This window comes from Oratosquilla oratoria, chromosome 29 (genome assembly GCF_046742065.1).
Source record: "Oratosquilla oratoria isolate Oo_2021 chromosome 29, ASM4674206v1, whole genome shotgun sequence".
Taxonomy (NCBI): Eukaryota; Metazoa; Arthropoda; class Malacostraca; order Stomatopoda; family Squillidae; genus Oratosquilla; species Oratosquilla oratoria.
This window is the reverse complement of record NC_134805.1, coordinates 53,580,600-53,600,939: the sequence shown is the minus strand read 5'-3', so window position 1 is coordinate 53,600,939 and position 20,340 is coordinate 53,580,600. Positions and strand designations below refer to the sequence as shown.

The following is a 20,340-nucleotide window of genomic DNA, read 5'->3' as shown; positions in this document are numbered from 1 at the left end:
CCCAACGGGAACTCAATCCTGGATTCATCTAGTCCTCTTTTTGTTGGTTCACTGATTCTTCCTTCTTCTTTATTATTTTCCATTTTGTATCTAAACTATTCACTCAAGAACTGGATCGGATACAAATCCTGGCAGTCTCCTGAATACATATTGATACTCTCTGCAATACCAACAAGGCATTTTTCCTGGTGAGCAGTTAAAGCACTCATTCAAAGTGCTAATCGTAGCAAAACTCAAAGCAAAACCCAGAGAAGCTGTTGGCACTTCCTTTCTCCTCGACTGTTTACGACCGAGCAAGATTGTGAGATCATATGCACTACTGCAGAAGATTAAAGTGTTGTTCCACTAATGAAAGAACAATGAAAAAACTCATAAAAACCCTGATACATCCAAGACTGGAATACGTGTCAGTAGTATGGTCCCCTCATGGAGTGAAGAGTATAAGCAAGATTGAGAGAATACAAAGGGCAGCAACCAAGCTGGTCCCCAGCCTGGCTGACAAACCATATGAGGAAAGACTAAAAGTACTTGGTCTGCCAATTTAGAAAGATCGAAGAGAAAGAGGCATTATGATTACAGTATTCAGGTCACTAAAGGGGATAGGTTGCACTGACAGAAGAGATCTCCTGATTAAAGATGGGATGGCTTTAAAAGGTCATAGGAGTAAATTAAGAAAGACCACATGTTGAAAGGATGTGAAGAAATACAGTTTTCCATATAGATGCATAAATATGAGGAACAGCTTAGGTGATATAGCCCAAGCTCAAACAATATACAAGTTCAAATCTAAATATTATAATTGGAAATCAAAGATATAGATTAAGTTGGAACTGTACATGAATTTGGATCCAGGCATGTTAGAAAATTAGAGAATAGGAGGACCCAATGAGAATTGCTCCTTTCCTGTATGCTACAATTAGTTAAACACACTTGTGTAAGCGTGGTCCGAGCTGTAATTGAGGAGACTAGACTTTCCAAAATGTTTGTTGGGCATTCTTTGGGATTTGTTGAACCTGAGCCCATCAGAAGGCATTACTGCAGTAAATACCCCAGTACAGGGAACCTAGTAGTGGCTTGGATAACAAGAAAAGTACAACCAGTAAAGATGTGCTAAAGGTACTGATACAGACTATAATACAAAAAATATGGAGCGGAAAAATTATATTCAAATGAAATGTGACTATATGTAGAAATCTATAAAAGAAAGACTTTAGAATGACTTTTCCCATCTACAGGATGTTATTGTTAAAAGTATACAGATATAGAATATTCAACATGCTGTTCACTGAGTACCAAAAAGTTTTGAGCAACATGTTCCATATAGTTAATCACTTTATTATCATAATATTCTTCAGCTTGTGGAGTCATTATACTTAAGTGATTAAGGCTACTCCAATTAACCATTCCACTTGGTGAAAGACTTGATAAATTTTCTCACTACTATTAGTTAACTGGTTAATTTATGGTGCTCATTGACATTAAAATACACCAATTACTTACAATGCCACAGTTATGAATTCAAGAGACCACTGTGAAAGTCCTATATCAATTCCTGCTGCAGCCCCTGGAGGCAATACTTTCTTCCAGTAAACCTCCCATGGTAGTAAAATTCGAGGCTGGCCAGTTGTAATGGTGTAACTCAAACGGCATATTCCAGCCAACATAAATTTCATGAAAAGATGAACTATTACAACTGTCAGAGGAAACCTGAAGTCCTGAAAAATATATTCTTATCAATAACACACATAAAACTTGCATATGATTAAGCTCAGCAAAAGTAACAAAATGGGGCTACATGATATTTACAACTAAATTACAAGAATTTGTTGGGGTATTGACTTGTACCATAATCATATTTTGGAAAAATGTTAGGTAATTAGAAACTGAATCAATACACTGCACTAGGTGGCTGATAAGACATTAAATGATTATGTAAAGGTACACAATGGGAGGACTGGAAGATTTCTGGACATTCACATTTTCAGGGGAGGGAGTTTGTACAAATCTGTCTGGAGATGGCTTATGACATGGGGGTTGATAGAAAGGCATTGTGTGTGGGGGGGGGGGGTTGCAGATGTGTGAGATTGGGGAAAAGTTGTTAAGGCATCACAAGGTTTAATGAGCAAAGTACTGCTTGTGTTATAATCAGAAATGGTGAGACCAAGTGGATCAAGATGAAGGTGAGGCTGAGCCAAGATTGTGTAATGTCATTATGGTTGTTCAATGTGTGCATGGATGGGATAGTACAGGTGATGCTATGGTGATGGTGAGTGCAGGGAAGTGGGAGCTGAGCCAGTTGTTGTTTGTATTTACCTAGTTGTATTATACAGGAAGGGAGCTGAGCCAGTTGTTGTTTGTATTTACCTAGTTGTATTATACGGGAAGGGAGCTATGCTCGTGGTGACCCATCTTTGTATCTCTCAGGATAAAGTTTTTTCTTAAAATCTTGAATAGTGTTTGCACACACTGTTTCTTTGTCTAATTTGTTCCAAGTATCTATCACTCTGTGTGGGAAGCTATTTTTTTTTTTTCAGATCTCTTCTGTAATTATCTTTTTTTAGTTTCTTTTCGTGTCCTCTTGTTTTTCCATTGTCCCATTTCAATAAGTCATTCTTATCTAAGATTTCCATTCCCTTAATAATTCTATAGATAGTAAGTCTCCTCTTCCCCTTCTTTGTTCTAGAGTTGGTAATTCTAATTTGGACAGTCTTTGTTTATATGTCATTTTGGAAAGAGTTGGTGCCAGTTTTGTTGTTGCTCTTTGTATTCTTTCTAACTTCTTTATATTCTTTTTGGTACTGGGTGTCCATAGTGTTGCTGTGTACTTGAGTTTTGGTCTTATTAAAGTAGTTAAATTTTTTCATCATTTCCTCGTTCAAATAGGCAAATGCCATTTTTATTGACCTCAATAAATTATAGGCTACTCTGACTATTTTATTAATATGCTTATCCGGTGCCATATCTTTCCTGATCATCACTCCAAGGTCTTTTTCCAATTTTACTTTTTTGACCTCTTCTTCACCAATTTTATAATCTGTCGATATTCTGTTTTTACTTTTTCCAAATTCCATTATACATTTTTTTATATTGAATTTCACTTCCCACTTTTGAGTCCATTTCCAGATCTTGTCCAAGTCTTGTAATGAGTTGCAATCCTCCTCAGTTTTTACTTTCTTTAGTAATTTTGCATCATCTGCAAACAAATTCATATAACACTCTACTCCTTCATCCATGTCATTTATGTATATAGCAAACATGATCAGGGCCAGCACTGATCCCTGCAGGACACCACTTATTATTTCTTCCCAATTTGAGAATTTGTCTCTAATTACTACTCTCATTTTCCTCCCAGTCAGGAAGTCTTTCATTCATTCCAATAATTTTCCTCTGATGCCACCTACTGATTCTATCTTCCTTATTAGTTTATTGTGTGGTACCTTATCAAATGCCTTTTGTAGGTCCAGAAAGGCACAGTCTACCCAACCATCTCTTTCTTGTATTATGTCTATTAATCTTGAGTAGAAGTAGATCAAGTTTGTTGTACATGATCTTCCTTGTCTGACTGAATCCAAATTGATTTGGATTCAGTATAGTTTTTCTTCCAAATGTTTAACCCATCTATTTTTGATGACCTTTTTGCAAATTTTTGCTACTGTGCTTGTCAGGGAGACTGGTCTGTAATTTGATGGGTCTTCCTTGTTTCCTCCCTTATAAATTGATACAATCTTTGCCTTCTTCCAGGTCTGTGGCACTTTTCCTTCTTTAAGTGAGAATCTAATTATACTGTACATTTTGTTTGTTAATTCTTCCATGCATTCTTTCAGTATCCAATTTGCAATTCTGTCTGGACCATGTGATTTTCTGACGTCAAGGGTCGCTGGTTTCCTTTTGTGTTACAATTATTTCTTTCATTGAGGGGGATCTCTCTCTATTTCTTCACAGTTCGGTGAGTTTTCTATTGTAAATACTGGACAAACCTGTGTGTTTGGATCAGAGGAGGGTCAAAGGCAATTAGTGACAGAGTTTAGGGTAAATTTGATGATAAATATGAGTAAAAATAATGTATAGTCCATGGGCTAGGTGACCCCCACATGTGGCCTGGAAGTGGATAGTTTTAGATACTTGGGTGCGAATGTGGCAGGAGAGGGAGGAGTGGAGGTGGAGGTAGAATGTAGATTGAGAGAAGCAAGTAAATGCCTTGGTGGATTAACAAGTGTAATGAGAAATAGACATTTGGGAATGGATGGTAAAAGAAGATTGTATGAAGGAGTGATTGTGCCGACAGCACTGGGCAGAAACATGGAATATAACAGAGGAAGAGAAGAGTTTGAATGTGAGATGAGGTGTCTGAGAAGTATGATGGGGTTACTAGGCTGGATAAAATGATGAGGAGGTGAGGAGGAGAATGGGGGTGGAAAGGGAGTTGGGAGATAGGGTTGATGAAAGAATTGGGATGGTTTGGACACATGGAAAGAATGAAGAAAGACTTATAAAAGAGGTGTGGAAAGCAGAGGGGGGAAAAAAGCCTTTGGTATATGTGTGTATGTAGAGTTTTTATTCTACTTCACATTTATTGTTTTTCCATCAATTGTTTTCATTTTGTTGTTTTTGTAAATTTTTTTACTTGCTGAAGTATATTTGTTAATATTTGTTGGATGTGTTTAGAAAGGGAGTTCATTATAGCAAACACAGTGTTTACTAGGCTGGATAGAGTGAGAAACAAGGAGGTGAGGAGGGTGGGGGTGGAAAGGGAGTTGGGAGATAGAGTTAATGAAAGAATATTGGGATGGTTTGGACACATGGAAAGAATGAGTGAAGAAAGATTTGTAAAAGATGTGTTGAAGACAGAGGTGGAAGGAGTGAACATGAGGGGCAACCAAGAATGAGATGGATGGATGGGGTAAAAGGGGCATTAGGAAAGAGGGGAATGTCTGTTGAGGAAGGGAGAAGACAGAAGATAGGGATGAGTAGAGAATGTTGTGTATGGATGATGCTGTGATGTATGGAAGGGAGTGGGTGGGGGATGGGGGGGTGAGAAAGTATGTGTGAATGATATTTTGATACGGCATGAAGGGAATTCTCCTCATCTTCTCTTTTTCTGCATGAGGAGAGGAGAGGGGGGTTGCCAATTACATGAAGTGGCCTTGCTGTGGATGTGCTGTGTCTTGCTACATTGCTTCTGACCCAGGGCAGTGGGCGAGATGCAGGGATGACCCATCATCCAGGAGAAGCCAAGATAAGAGGGAGGGAGAGAGGGTGGTGAATGTGAGTGGAGTATGTGGGGATGGAATGGGTGGGAGTGGATTTTAAGGGGGAAAAGCCATTGGTATATGTATGTAACATGTACATCAACCACCAGAGGCAACAGAAAATCACACTACCCAAACTTCATACCAGATATCCAAGGCCTCATCAGACAATGCAACACACTTGCACACAATACCTCCACACCTATCCTTCAGAATGTAACAGACCAAATACATGCACTAAACACTAATATCAACAACAAAATACATGAACAAAAAACAAAATTGGCAAACATTTGTTGACACAACCACCACAAAAAAAAATGTACAAGACACTGAACAACATTACATTATCCAACAGTAACACAACACACTCTCACACAACTATAACCACAACAGTGACCTTACTCTCAAACAAACAAGCAAACACATTCATAAATTATTTTGCACAGACAAGCCATCTCACGCCTCACCCTGACAACTGAATCATTTGATGTAAGAAAAACTACCCCACAGATCCAGACTACACACCTCTTATAGACAGCCAGAAGAAGCATACATTCTATAACCTCAAGCATTCATCTGCCTGTGACCCTGACAACATAAGCATCCACCTAAAATACCTTAGACCACATGACATGCATGCACTCACCAACATTGTAAACTATAGCTATTCACACAACATTATATCTGACATTCGGAATCATGGGAAAATCATATAAATTGAGAGGAGAAATAAAAAAGTAGAAAATGAGAAGGACCTGGGAGTCATTATTATGAATAATATGACCCCTGAGAAACACACAAAAAAAAAAATTTGAGAAACTTATAATTTAATAAGAACAATCAAAGTGGCATCTATATACCTGGACGAAGAAATGGTGAAGAAAATACATAAGAACATAAGAATAAAGGAGACTGCAAGAGACCATAAGGCCTACACTAGGCAGCTCCATATCCATCACCACCTGTCATCCCCATCCATAAAGTTGTCTAATCATTTCTTAAAACAATTGATAGTTTCAGCACTTACTACATGGTTACTAAGTTTATTCCATTCATCGACCACCCTATTAGTAAACCAATTCTTGCCTATTTCCTTCTTAAATCTAAATTTGTCCAGTTTATATCCATTACTGCGAGTCCTGCCCTGTTGTTTTATCATGATGACCTTGTCTGCATCACCCTTGTTATAACCTTTGATCCACTTGAACACTTCTATTAGATCACCCTGCACTCTGCGTCTTTCAAGAGTGTAAGTTTAGGTGCCTAAGCCTTTCTTTGTAAGGCAAATTTCCGAGTCCATGCATCATTTTGGTCATTCTTTTCTGTACTGATTCTAGTGAATTTATGTCCATTCTGTAGGACAGAGACCAAAACTATACCGCATAGTCAAGGATGGGTCTATCGCTAGAGTATAATAATTACCTCTGCACTTCTATTCATTACCATCCTAGCAATGAAACCTAATGCTCTGTTAGCTTTATTTCTGGCACTAATGCACTACTTCCTGGTTTTAAGATCCGGACTCACCAGAACTCCCAAGTCCCTCTCGCACTCAGATTTTTCTAAAAACATGTTATCTAAGCTGTATCTATTTTCGGGGTTGTGTAGCCCTACATTCAACACGCTACACTTAGAGATTTTAAAGTTCATTTGCCATTTCACCGGCCATGTTAACAATTTATTAAGATCATCCTGCAGAATCTCTGCGTCGCCTCCTGACCTAATTAGGCGTCCTATTTTAGTGTCGTCTAAGTCATTTATATACATAATGAACAACAAGGGACCCAAAAGTGAGCCCTGGGGGACCCCACTAGTAACATTGCCCCACCTAGATTTTATTCCATTTCTGGTGACCCGCTGTTTTCTGTTACTAATCCAAGCTCTAATCCATTCTAATACTTTTCCTCCTATGCCATGGGCTTTGATTTTATTTAGTAGTCTCTGGTGTGGTACCTTGTCGAACACTTTGCTAAAGTCAAGGTAAATAACATCGTTATTATCATTGTTATCTGACGCCTTATATACTTCAGTGTAAAAGGATAGAAGATTAGTCACACATGACTTACCTTTGGAGAAAGCATGCTGTAAAGCACGAATTAAATTTTGTCCTTCCATGTGTTCTCCGAGTCTATTTACTATTATTGATTCAAGCATTTTTTCTATAACCGATGTCAAACTGATAGGCCTGTAGTTGCATATAGACGATCTATCTCCCTTCTTAAAAACAGGAACAACATTTGCCTGCCTCCAAGCAGTTGGCACAAAACCAGTGTCTACCGACTTATTGAATATTTCAGTTAACTGGTTGCAGATTTCAAATTTACACTCCTTAAGTATTCTTGCAATAATTTCATCTGGACCCGAAGATTTTGTAGCTTTAAGTCTTTCAATCTGCTTGACTACTTCTTCTTTACTAATGCTGATATCTGATAGACTACTCTTTTCATTCCCTCTGAAAATCGGATCGCAGTCTAGTACTTTATCTAACCTCTCATTAGTAAACACCGATAGAAAATAATTGTTAAACTCCTCACTCATTTTTTCCTACGGTTCTATCATGACATTTTCGTTGTTTTTAATTGTCCTATTCTTTCTTTATTTTTTGTTCTATAGAGGTGAAAGAAACCCTTTGGGTTGGATTTTGCTTGACTGGCAACCTTACTTTCATAATTACATCTTGCTGTACGTGTGTTCCTTTTAACCAGCTTTGCCATTTCGTTATATCTTGATCTAAGGTGTGATTCCCCGTTTTTTATTTTACGTAAAGTCCTCTTTTAATTCCGATCTCGTTTCAATCTGCCCGTCATCCATTTGGGAGTATTACTATTTTTCCATATTGACTTTAGGGGGATAAATGTTTTGTGCATTAATAATTAGATCAGTTAGATTGCTATACATTTCTTCCAAATCACTGACCTGACTGTTGAGCCCTTGTCCCAAAATGACCTGACCCAAGGTATGCATATTACCCTCTGTGACCCGACCCCTAGTCCTGACCTGACCCTCAGTGTATTGGGTGGCTAATGAGTGCGCAATTTTAAAGACTTAAAGTTTATATTTGGATACACACAAAATGACACAATCACAAATGCGTGCACCCTCAGCAAGGCCTTCTTCGATACTGACGCCACGCTCCAATTTGTGCCAAAACAAAGGCACGCATCGCATCTGCGGTTTACAACACAACCAAATCTTATACCTAATATAAATACATAATATAAATAATACAATAAATAACAAAACAACAAAATACAATTCTACACCACATCAACACACCAGTCACGCTCCGAGACTCGACAATTCAAAACGTCTGCATGACATTTCGTATTTAATTTCAAATAGGTTTTTATATTGTCAAAGTTTGCTTTCCTGAAGTCTGGTACTTGAACGTTATTCGTACTTTTTAATTTTTCCCAAATAACATTAAATCTTATTTCTTGATGATCGCTAGAGCCTAGTTACTTTGATAAGACCAAGATTGGAATATGCAGCGATGACATGGTCACCAAGTACAAAAAAATGTATAACAAAACTTGAAAGAATACAAAGAGCAATTACGAAATTGGCACCAACACTCTCAGAACTATCATATGAAGAGAGACTAACAAAACTTGAACTACAGACATTAGAGCAAAGAAGAGAGAGAGGAGACTTGATAACTATTTATAGAACCATGAAAGGCATAGAAACTATTGATAGAGAGGATCTAATAAAATGGGATAGTAGACATACAAGAGGACACGGAAAGAAAATCAACAGTTATAGAAGGGACCTGAAAAAGAACAGCTTTCCCCACACAGTAATAGACATCTGGACCAAGTTAGATGAAAAAGTTATGTGTGCAATAACAATTCATGAATTTAAAAACAGTTTAGATCAAATGAGATATGAAGCGAGGACACCACAAGCATAGCTCCCCTTCCCGTAAAATACAACAACTAGGTAAATACAATCCTCAAACCCAATAGCTCCAGCATCACACCACCCAATCACACTTCTCTACACCCCCTCCAAAGTCATAGAATGCCTCATACTACAACTTGTTACACCACATACCTCCTTGCTGAATCACAGCACTGTTTTGGACCACTACACTCTACAAACACTCTTCTGATAAACCTCACACAGAGTTTTCCATGACATCAATTCAGATAAACTCCCACACAGAATGTTTCTCATAACACTGGGCATTAGTAAACCTTCTGATACTATCCCCATCAAAATCTCACAAAATAAAAATAGCAACAACAAAGTTAGCACCAACTCTCTCCAAATTAACATACAAAGATTGTCCAGATTGGAATTACCAACTTTGGAACAAAGAAGAAAAAGAGGAGATTTGCTGACTATTTAAAGAATCATGAAAGGAATAGAAATCCTATATAGGAATGATTTATTAAAATGGGACAATGGAAAACAAGAGGACATGAAAAGAAACTCAAAAAGGATAACTATAGAAGAGATCTGAAAAAAAAAATAAATAAATAGCTTTTCACATAGAGTACTGGATACCTGGAATAAATTAGATAAAGAAACAGTGTGTACATTATAAGGATACAACTTTTTTTTTTCTCAAAAACAATTTCCTGTATCATATTTAGATGAGCTTTTATGCATAAGTAGCTGAAATAAACTCACTTTTGAGCTGTCTTTACAAGAGTTCACCCATGAACCCCCATTTTTATACTCCTATGAGTAGAATTTGGCCTAGGTCACAAATTGTCACATATAATATATTTTCTATATAATCTAATTCAGTTTACCTGTAGTCCTGTACATTAGATACGTTTTCTTTCATATTTAAATAATCCCTTTTTCTTTGATGCTACTAATGTAAACAATAAAATCTTAAATCTACTGAAAGTATCATCCCTGCTCTGTCAAAATATCACATCTTTTATTTATTACTATACATGTTTAGTGTTTTTTTTTAATGATATTAGACAGTGCTAATATATCAGAGAAAAATATAGAACACAAAGAAAGGGTAAACTTATCCCTGAAAACGAGTTATAACAGTAAAAATATTGGTGCAGGCCTGTAAGGTTGTACTCGAGTACAGGTGCATCCATGTGGCAGATCTAACAACACCGACGCTTAGAACATAGCGTGCTGACGGTTTTTTCGATATTACCTTATTGATGAGATGTTTTTGTTCATGAAGAATACTCATTCTTGTGGTTAATAAAACTACCGTCAAGAACGAGTATTCTTCAAGGTCTATATAATCAGCTGACACAGCTGATCCTGAATTATTTCATATTTTGTTTGTGTTCATCGGGTATTTCATGCTTTATTACGATATTAAAGTGTTCATTTATCAGAGAATAAGACAAAAACACAGAAAGGTTGGAATTGGCCCTCAAACAAATTATAACATTAACAGTGAAAATTATCCAATTCACACTTTTCAATTTTTATATTCAATTTTAGAAACGTGATTTACATAGCATCAGCATGAAAACACAAATTAGAAACTTCTATATGTTCATTGTTTCTTATTTTTGTTTTGATTTTCAGAGTAGAGGTCTTTACGACTGTGAGCAGTAAGTCATTCAAAAAAAGCTTCGAAGTGGTTCAAAAGAACAAGGAAAAATGGAGGAGAAATTTGGTGCAGTTCCAGTCCCATTCACATAGAGGTCATGTGCCTGTCGAAGAAACTTCACTGGCCAGCAGAAGCCGAATGCCACTCAAGGAGCAGATTGTTGGTCAGTACCAGTTTCTTGGGAAATCAATTAAAGGCAGAAAGGAGAGTAGCAGAATTATCAAATGAGGTGACACTGCTTTGGAGAGATAAACTGAATTTTCCAAACATTTCTGAGCAAGCAATACGGTCCAAGCTTGAACAAGTGATTCATTTGTATGACAAATGTGCAAAGAAAAGAAAATTTGAGCCATTAGAAGAACTGTTCGATATCACCAAAGTCCACGGTGAATGGCTCAATGCTGATGACAAAAAGTTGTACTTCATCCAACTCCAAAGCAAGGCCAAAGTAGGCTATTCGACAGGCAAAGCTGCAAGCAAGCACACAGTCCATCCTTCTAAGAAAAGAAGATGCTCTGAAACTGAAGCCTCCCACTTTTTATCTAATCCAACATCCCTGGATAATGACAGTGACTCTGAAGGAGAAGAGACTGAAGAGTACAATAATGGTGAAGATGAAATAGTTGACCAGAATGATAGTGATAGTGATGGCGCTTACACCACAAGAATGCACAACAAATCAGCAATAGCTATGAGACTTGCAACTGGAACAAACATTTCTACCAAAAAAGCATCAAAAATTTGCAAACAGTTGTCTGAGGAGGGCATTGATATCCCAGCCCCTAGTCAGCAAGGAGTTTACAAGGCACTCTTCAAGAAAGCTGGTGAAATGAAGAAACATTTAATCGATACGCTACGCAATCAGAAATGGAGCCTGCATTTCAATGGTAAACATATTGATGGAAATGAATATCAAGCGGTTGTCATCAAGAATGAAACAAATGAAATTAAGCTTGCTGCTTTGAAGCTGTGTGATGGCAAGGCTGAGACCATTGCAGAAGGACTGAAAAGCGTCTTGGAAGAATTTCACTTGTGGGGCGCAATCTCAATGATTATTGCTGATACGACGAGCGTGAATACAGGACGAAAGTGTGGAGTAGTGGTTAGAGTGCAGAGAATGTTTTTGAGCAAAGGGTATGATAAGCTACAATTTGTGAGCTGCCAACACCATGGCTTGGACAGAATCCTGCGTATTGTTATGGATGAGGAGCTTGCAGGCGTAAGCCAGTCACCCAACATAGATTATTGTTTTGTCAAAGAACTCATAACAAATTATAAAGAACTCCAAGAGTCCTTCCAGAATGGAACTCATTTCATTGAAGATCAAGCTGGCTAGAGAGATGATATGAAGTTTCTGTTTCACTTAACCCGTGCCTTCAGGCTCTTTCATAAAAATGGAGATTTGCCTTTCATCAAGTTTCAGAAAATTCCGAACTTCTGCAATGCCAGATGGAATTCCCGAGCAATCTTAGCCCTTCTTGCATATTTTCTCATGCCACATGTGAGAAAAAGATTGCAGATGGTCTGCCAGTTTATCTCATATGACTGGGCGGACCACTGGTTTAGTGACCAAATGTATAGGTCTGAAGATTATGCAAAGCTATCACAAGCATTACAGCCCTACAAGACTGCTTTGAAATGCTTGACAAATCATTGGAAGCAAGAGCCATCAAAACTAAACATCAGTAGAAGCAATCAATGTTGTGAGCGAGCAATTAAGGTCATGCAAGAACTACATGCCAACCTGTCACTGCGTTTCATTCTTTCTAATGACTTGCTGCAATTCAACTATTGACTATTTTTGCTTTATATGACTTTGCTTCTTTAAATTGTTCTAGAATCCAAAATATAGTTCTTGTAACAGTTATGAATTAAACATTTTGGATGTACATTTTGGATTTTTTAGTACATTATTCAAACAGGGTTCTAAATTTTTGGGAATCCGCCCAAATGCAATAAAATATGAACATTTCAAAGTTAGTCATAGGTGACTTTTTTTTTATCATATACAAAAAAAACATATATTTTCGATGTTTCCTGGGGAAAGCTCATCAGAATATGATACAGGACTATGGAGTTGCAAAAAAGTTGTATCCCTAATTACACTATCCAAGATTTTAAGAACAAACTTGATGCTGAAAGATACAAAGACGGGTCACCATGAGCATACCTCCCTTCCTGTATAATACAACTAGGTAAATCTGAAGACCAAAAACTTAAAGTGCTCAAATCAATTTCAGGAACAACATTTTGACAAAACAAATAAACTATTACTACAGTATACAAACAATGCATATGCTCAGTAATGAATTATGCAAGCCTACATGAGCCCCTAATCCCACTAAGACACACCACAATACCCTACAGACCATACAAAACAAAGCCCTAAAGACAATTACAGGCTGCACAAATACAACACCTACAAACCATTTACACCATGAAACTTAAGTCCTCAAAGTCAAAGATCACTTTGACATGAGAGGGACACAAACACTTGCTGCAGCCTCCACAAATACTGCACATCCACTACACTATATCGCAAAACACACATATATACAAAAAAAACATCAAAATAACACCCAAATACCTAATCACACACAAATACTCTCTTCTTTTCCTCCACAACCACCAGACACCATCCTCCAGAAGCATATCCTTAATCATATCAATCACTGATGTATCAAACTGAAAGACAATACATTGCTGCATGCCAGACCCCCTGATATCCATCCCTCTGAATCCTCTCTCCTCTGAAAGGACAGAGTCCATGTGACCAGACTGCAGTGCAACAACCATCCAGCCCTTCTAAGCTACCAGAAGAGGCTGCTACCAGAAGCTAAGCTACCAGAAGAGGCATTGCAGATAACTGTCCAGGATGTAACACTTCACCCCATACTATACAACACATTATGGAAGACTACACTGTACACAATCATGAATGCCAACAACACATTACACACTCTGTAAAGGATTTGTGGGAAAACTCTGTTCCAGCCATGGCATTCCTCATGGAGATGAGACTGGTTGGTAAGACAGTTTAGGGAACAACAACAACTAAAAACATAACACCTGATCAACAACCAAGATGACTTACCCTGAAGAGATTTTTCTGATAAAAAGTCAACCCTATGGAGCATGTGTAGTATATGCAGATTAGAGTTACACTCCTGATGCCATTAACCATCAGCTGTCCAAGCCTCTTTCCTCTCCTCCGCCCAGGCATCTGGCCCTCAGTCATTATGAATCCAATCACCTCTGCAAGTAATAGAAATAATGAAAAATAATTAAGCCTAATGTATTAGTATCCAAAATAATTTCCAACCTTAACCAATCTACTGCCTTAGGTCTCTCTTGCAGGAGGCCTATGGCCCCAAGTTAACTGGACACAACATACAGTATGGCCCACATAACTCCACTGACTTTTTGCTTGAGGCCTGTACCTTCCAAGTAGCCAGTAATAGCCACTAGGTTAGTCCCATAAGTTATTCATGAAAGAAACATTGTGTTATGGTCCATGTATGGCTAGAGTGTATGGTGTCATTTGAATACTGGTTGCATCTGGGGCAGTTTCTGTAACCAGGTATAGTCTGTGCTGGAGCTGTTATAAAGCTGGATGGTTACCTGAATGCAAGCATGCTAATGTGGTTCTTCATTCTCTTGGATTTTTTTTTTGTTTTTTTGTTTTTTTTTTTGGTGGGGGTATCTTTGGGGATGGGGGCTTGATGAAGTAGAGATTGTGGTGACAAGTCTTGAGAGTTACTCTAATATTATTGTACATTTTTGTATGGATATCTTATTTGGTACAGTTGGCAGATTTAGGTAGATGTTTGAATAATACACAGGTGGTGTACATTATATACATACACACACTACTGGACATGACCACTGAATACACAATGACTCAGTGAGTAAAAGAGAATACCAAATATAGAAATAATGAAGAACCATCGAGACTAGACTTAATATTTATGTCAGAGCCTGAAATTGTGGATAAAATGGAATACAAGACACCAATTGGGAAGAGTGACCACATACTAAATGAGCTTGAACTAAAAGAGGAAATTTATTTGGGAAAAAATGAGAAACACAAAAAAGATAAACTAATGTATAACAAAACAGATTTTGGGAAACTCAGAAAATTCTTTCAAAAAACGAGTTGGGAAAACTTCTTTAATGAAGAAACATAGGTGGAAGAGAAATGGAAGATATTAACAGAAATCTATAATGAAGGAGTGGATAAATATGTACCAAAATAAAAGTAGGAAAAATTGTACATTAAGTGCTGGTACAACAAAAAACATAGTGAGGCAAAAGATAGAATAGCAAGGCCACCACTATTGGCAAAACCTATTCATCAAGCGCGCATTATGTCATGACGCAGCATAACATCGCGGTAAAAAATATGTAAAAACTGTGGTCTCATTAATTCCATTAATATCGCAGAACAGGTCTGACAAAACAAATACCGTATTTTACGGCTTGCAAGACGCTGCATCTTGGAAGACGCACCCTAATATTTGAAAGAAATTTCTAAGAAAAAAAAAAAAAGTCATTCTCATACAAGAACACATTCACCATATACCCAACCACTGAACACAAAAACATAAGAAGCAAGGACGACACGTATTGGACATATTGTTTACATTATGAAATCACTTGTCCGATTTTGTGTGTATGGCGATGATACTAGGTGGTGATTAGTAAATATACTATACATTTTTCATTGTCCAAGGGTGGTTTTATTTTCATAAAAATAAACAAAAAAATTAAAAAATATGCATGTAGACATATAAAACTCCACTGCCAAATCATTTTTTCGGTAGGCGGTGGTCCAAAGTGTCTTTCTGCTGCTCTTTTACAGTGTTCTTTGGCATATCGTACAACTTGTAGCTTGTGTGCGATAGTATAACTAAACCGTTTTGATGAACTAGCCATAGGTGAAAATTTCCAGGACAAAAAATCTTGTGACACGTGTGATAGCCTGGTGGTAACTGATAAAGGCAACTGGCATGTATTTACCCAGTTGTATTTACCTAGTTGTATTTAGCGGGAAGGGGAGCTATGCTCGTGATGTCCCGCCATTGTATCTCGCAGTGTCTAGTTTGTTTTTAAACTCATGAATGGTTTTTGCACATACTATTTCATTATCCAGTTTGTTCCAAGTGTCCAAAACTCTATGTGGAAAACTGTTTTTCTTCAGTTCTCTTCTATAGCTATGTTTTTTTATTTTCTTTCCATGTCCTCTTGTGTTTCTTTTGTCCCAGTTAAGTAAGTTCTCTCTATCAAGTATCTCTGTGCCTTTCATGATTCTGTAGATGGTCAATAGGTCACCTCTCTTCTTTGCTCCAGTGTCGGTAAATCCAGTTTAGCCAATCTCTCCTCGTATGATAGGTTTGCAAGTGCAGGTGCCATTTTTGTAGCTGCTCTTTGGATTCTTTCTATTTTCTTTATATTCTTTTTGGTACTGGGGGACCACAATGTCGCGCATACTCTAATCTATGCCTTATCAATGTAACCAATATTTTTTTTATCATGTCTTCGTCAAAGTATGTAAATGCCACTTTTATTGATCTTAGCAAGTTGTAAGTCTCCCCGACAATTTTGTTAATCTGTATATCATAGGACTAGTCGTTCGTGATAATTACACCCAAATCTTTTTCGGATCCTACTTTCTTTACTTCCTTGGTTCCAATTGTATATTTTCCTGATATTCTGTTTTTGCTTTTTCCAAACTCCATTATGCTACACTTCTTAGTATTAAAGTCCACTTCCCATTTCTGACTCCAGTTCCATACACTATTTAGGTCTTCTTGCAGTGCTTCACAGTCCTCATTAGTTTCTACTTTCCTTAACAGTTTGGCGTCATCAGCAAAGAAGCTCATGTAGCAGTTCACGTCCTCGTCCATGTCATTCATATAGATAGCAAACATTATTGGTGCCAGTACAGATCCTTGCGGTACTCCACTGATCACCTCTTTCCAATCTGAATATTTTTCTCTGAGCACTACTCTCATCTTTCTACCAGTCAGAAAGTCCTCCATCCATTTTAGTAGGTTTCCTTGTATTCCTCCTGTGTTCCAGTTTTTTTAGTAATTTTCTGTGTGGTACTTTGTCAAAGGCTTTTTGCAAGTCTAGGAATGCACAATCAGCCCATCCATTTCTTTCTTGCACTATGTCTATTAGTCTTGAGTAAAAGCATATTAAGTTTGTGGTGCATGTATTTACCTAGTTGTATTTACCTAGTTGTATTTTGCGGGAAGGGGAGCTATGCTCGTGTTGTCCCGCCTTTGTATCTTGCAGTGTCTAGTTTGTTTTTAAACTCATGAATGGTTTTTGCGCATACTATTTCATTGTCCAGTTTGTTCCAAGTGTCCAAAACTCTATGAGGAAAACTGTTTTTCTTCAGTTCTCTTCTATAGCTATGTTTTTTTTATTTTCTTTCCATGTCCTCTTGTGTTTCTTTTGTCCCAGTTAATGTGTACATAAGTGTGTGTTGCTATGAAACAAGGGAACGGCCCGTTTTCTCCACACTCCGAGTAGGCTCCAGGAAGGATTATAGTATTGGAAATACTTGTAACAGCTAAATACTGAGTTTACATCATATAAAAGGTTGAATTAAATAGTACTTAAGCTAACATCATAGTGGAATGACTCAACATACAAATCCAGGTCACTATCGGCCAAGTGTCCAAGCTCACTTGAGACTGGGTGTTGCCTTACAATACAACATTCGTCTTGGAAGACGCACTAGCATTTTTCAGGAAAAAAAGTACGTCTTGTAAGCCGTAAAATACGGTAATTACCAACATCAAATAATTCATCTTGAAATAAGCTTTATTTTGATGTATATATTATCCCATGAAAGTATCAATAAAGCATATTTCTTATCGTTAGAAATCAAGTGTTCCGTTCTTTCATTGTCTTGCGAACGCTAAATAGCATCCCGATCAACTTCGGCAGCGTAACAGGCTGGAGCCGGTCTTTCATAAATGCGCAGTCGTTACACAGGAAGGAACATTTTGAAATTTTCTGACCAATCAGAGCCCGACCTAAGCTTCACTCCGGTGCAAAAATGATCTTTCTAGGATATAGGAGATGGGAGATACATTCAGCTGAACCTTTCCAATACTAGCCCACTGAAATCCCAGTTTTTCAAAAATGTGACTAGATCAGAGTAAAGGTAAGACTCTAACGATCATTCTGAGGTACATTTTGTAGAAATCAATGATGATTTACCGCTGTGTGCGGCTGTTGGAATTTTCTCTCATATTTTGATTAAGGTGACCCAAGCCAGACTGATGTCATGAAGGCGGGCATCAGGAAGATCACATGATCAGAATATTGCACTATGATTTGTCAGCCTACATCATTGGTATTATATTTTTAGAATAGCAACATTACCTGAAGCCACATGGCATTTATCATGTTTATTTACATCTTCTGAAATGAGAAAAAATATTGTCAGTTTGTTTATGAAATTCCAGATGTGGACAGTGTGACCTCAGCTCAGTCCGCTCGTGACCTCAGCTGGAGACCTTGTTTTTCTGCACAGACACCAGCTAGCAAATACCTGTGAAAGTTATATCTCCAAATAGTGTTAAGTGATTGTGTTGTGTTTTTGTGATTGTATAGTATAGTGCTATACAGTTACAGATATAAGATAAAGTGCAGTGTTCTATTTAAATTCAAAACAGTTTTCTGTTACTATACTCCAAAGGTAGGAGAAATAGTATAAGGTAAGCAGAGTAAGCTTCGCGTATTTAGTTTATTAGAGACCGCTTTGATTTTTTGTTGTTGTTGATTTGTATTTTCTCTGCCATTTTTATTGCTAAAGGGGGAGCGAAATGGCTTGTGAAGGTTGCATGAACCTAGAGGTCCGTCTCAGGATGTGTGAGGAGGAAATTCGTCTTCTCAGGAGTGCGCTCCGTGAGAAGAGTGAACCCTCCCCACAACCCAAAGAGCGTTCCACTTCTTCCCCTACTGTCACTGCCATGAGCGAGTGGCACTCCGTGGGGTCACGTTTGTCGAGCCCGCGTTCGGTAGATGTGTGCCCTGTGGAGCAACCGCTGGCTCTAGCCAATCATTTTGCTCTACTGGAGGATGAAGTGGCTGAAAACCAGGAGTTCTTGGTGGTGGGGGACTCCATGGTGCGAGGCTATGACGACATCCTGCAGCGGAAGACTAAGCGACGTTGCAAGCTTGTATGTCAACCAGGCCGAGGGATCGTCGATTGTACCCGGTCCATCAGGGAGCAAGGACGGAAGGACACGGTTACGATTGTTCATACGGGAAGTAATGATGTAGGTAGGGTGAGATCAGAGGGGCTTGTTCGTAATTACAAGGTCCTCCTTCAGGAGATGAAGGAACGTGGGAGCCGTCACGTAGTCTGTGGGATCCTCCCGAGGATCTACGCAGGCTCGAGTTGAAACAGTAGAGCCATAGGGATCAGTGATAGGATATCGCAGTTGTGCACACAATTGGGATACCACTTTCTTGATCCTTGGTATCTCTTTTCTAGGCGCCATGACCTTTACGCTTCTGATGGGATCCACCTTACCCGCAGAGGCAAAGATGTTCTTACAAAACTCATTGTGGGAGTTTGTAATGAATTAGCTCCTTTTTTAGGGTAGAAGCCCAAAGGGAAGGGGAAATAGAATGTACTTGGGAAAACAGTGTAGAGTATAGCATTAATGTAGAACAATGTGCCAGTATAGGACAAAATATAATTTTAGGATATAATGTCGCTAGAGGACGAAATGTTACATTAGGATGTAATGTCATAGGACAAAATGTTGCAATGGGATGTAATGACAGTGGAGGACAAAAGATCACGATGGGAAGTAATGATAGTGGAGAACAAAATATCACGATAGGATGTAATGATAATGGAGGAGAAAATATCACGGTAGGATATAATGTCAGTGAAGGACAAAATATAATTTTAGGAAGGGATACCGGACAGAATATCAATGAAGGCCAAAATATCATGATAGGATGTAATGACAGTGGATATAATGTCGCTAGAGGACGAAATGTCACATTAGGATGTAATGACATAGGACAAAATGTTGCAATGGGATGTAATGACAGTGGAGGACAAAAGATCATGATGGGAAGTAATGATGGTGGAGAACAAAATATCACGATAGGATGTAATGATAATGGAGGAGAAAATATCACGGTAGGATATGTCAGTGAAGGCCAAAATATAATTTTAGGAAGGGATACCGGACAGAATGTCAATGAAGGCCAAAATATCATGATAGGATGTAATGACAGTGGAAGACAAAAGATCACGATGGGATGTAATTATAGTGGAGGAAAAAATATCACGGTAGGATATAATGTCATTGGAGGACAAAATATAATTTTAGAAAGGGATGCCGGACATAATGTCACTGAACGACGGGAGGCTGGCGTGAATCACGGTGACGTAGGGGGACAAAATGTACAAAAGAGATCGGATGACCGTGATCGACCAGATGTCCGTGATGGGGGAAATGTTAATTTTGATGGGAGAAATGTTAATGAGGCATTGAATGT

At 38.1% G+C, this 20,340-nt stretch overlaps 1 protein-coding gene across 5 annotated transcripts in view; it reads right to left on the bottom strand.

Annotated features, from left to right (window-relative positions):
• LOC143040771 (solute carrier family 35 member C2) overlaps window positions 1-20,340 on the bottom strand; it is a 260,071-nt gene that overhangs the window by 226,834 nt on the left and 12,897 nt on the right. For all 5 annotated transcript variants that reach the window (XM_076212200.1, XM_076212199.1, XM_076212202.1 and 2 more), the window contains exons 2-3: window positions 13,892-14,052; window positions 1,501-1,715 (exon numbers count right to left, since the gene is read on the bottom strand). In XM_076212200.1, the coding sequence (XP_076068315.1) occupies window positions 1,501-1,715; window positions 13,892-14,035 (359 nt within the window). In that variant the 5' untranslated portion in view covers window positions 14,036-14,052. The remainder of the gene's footprint in view (window positions 1-1,500; window positions 1,716-13,891; window positions 14,053-20,340) is intronic.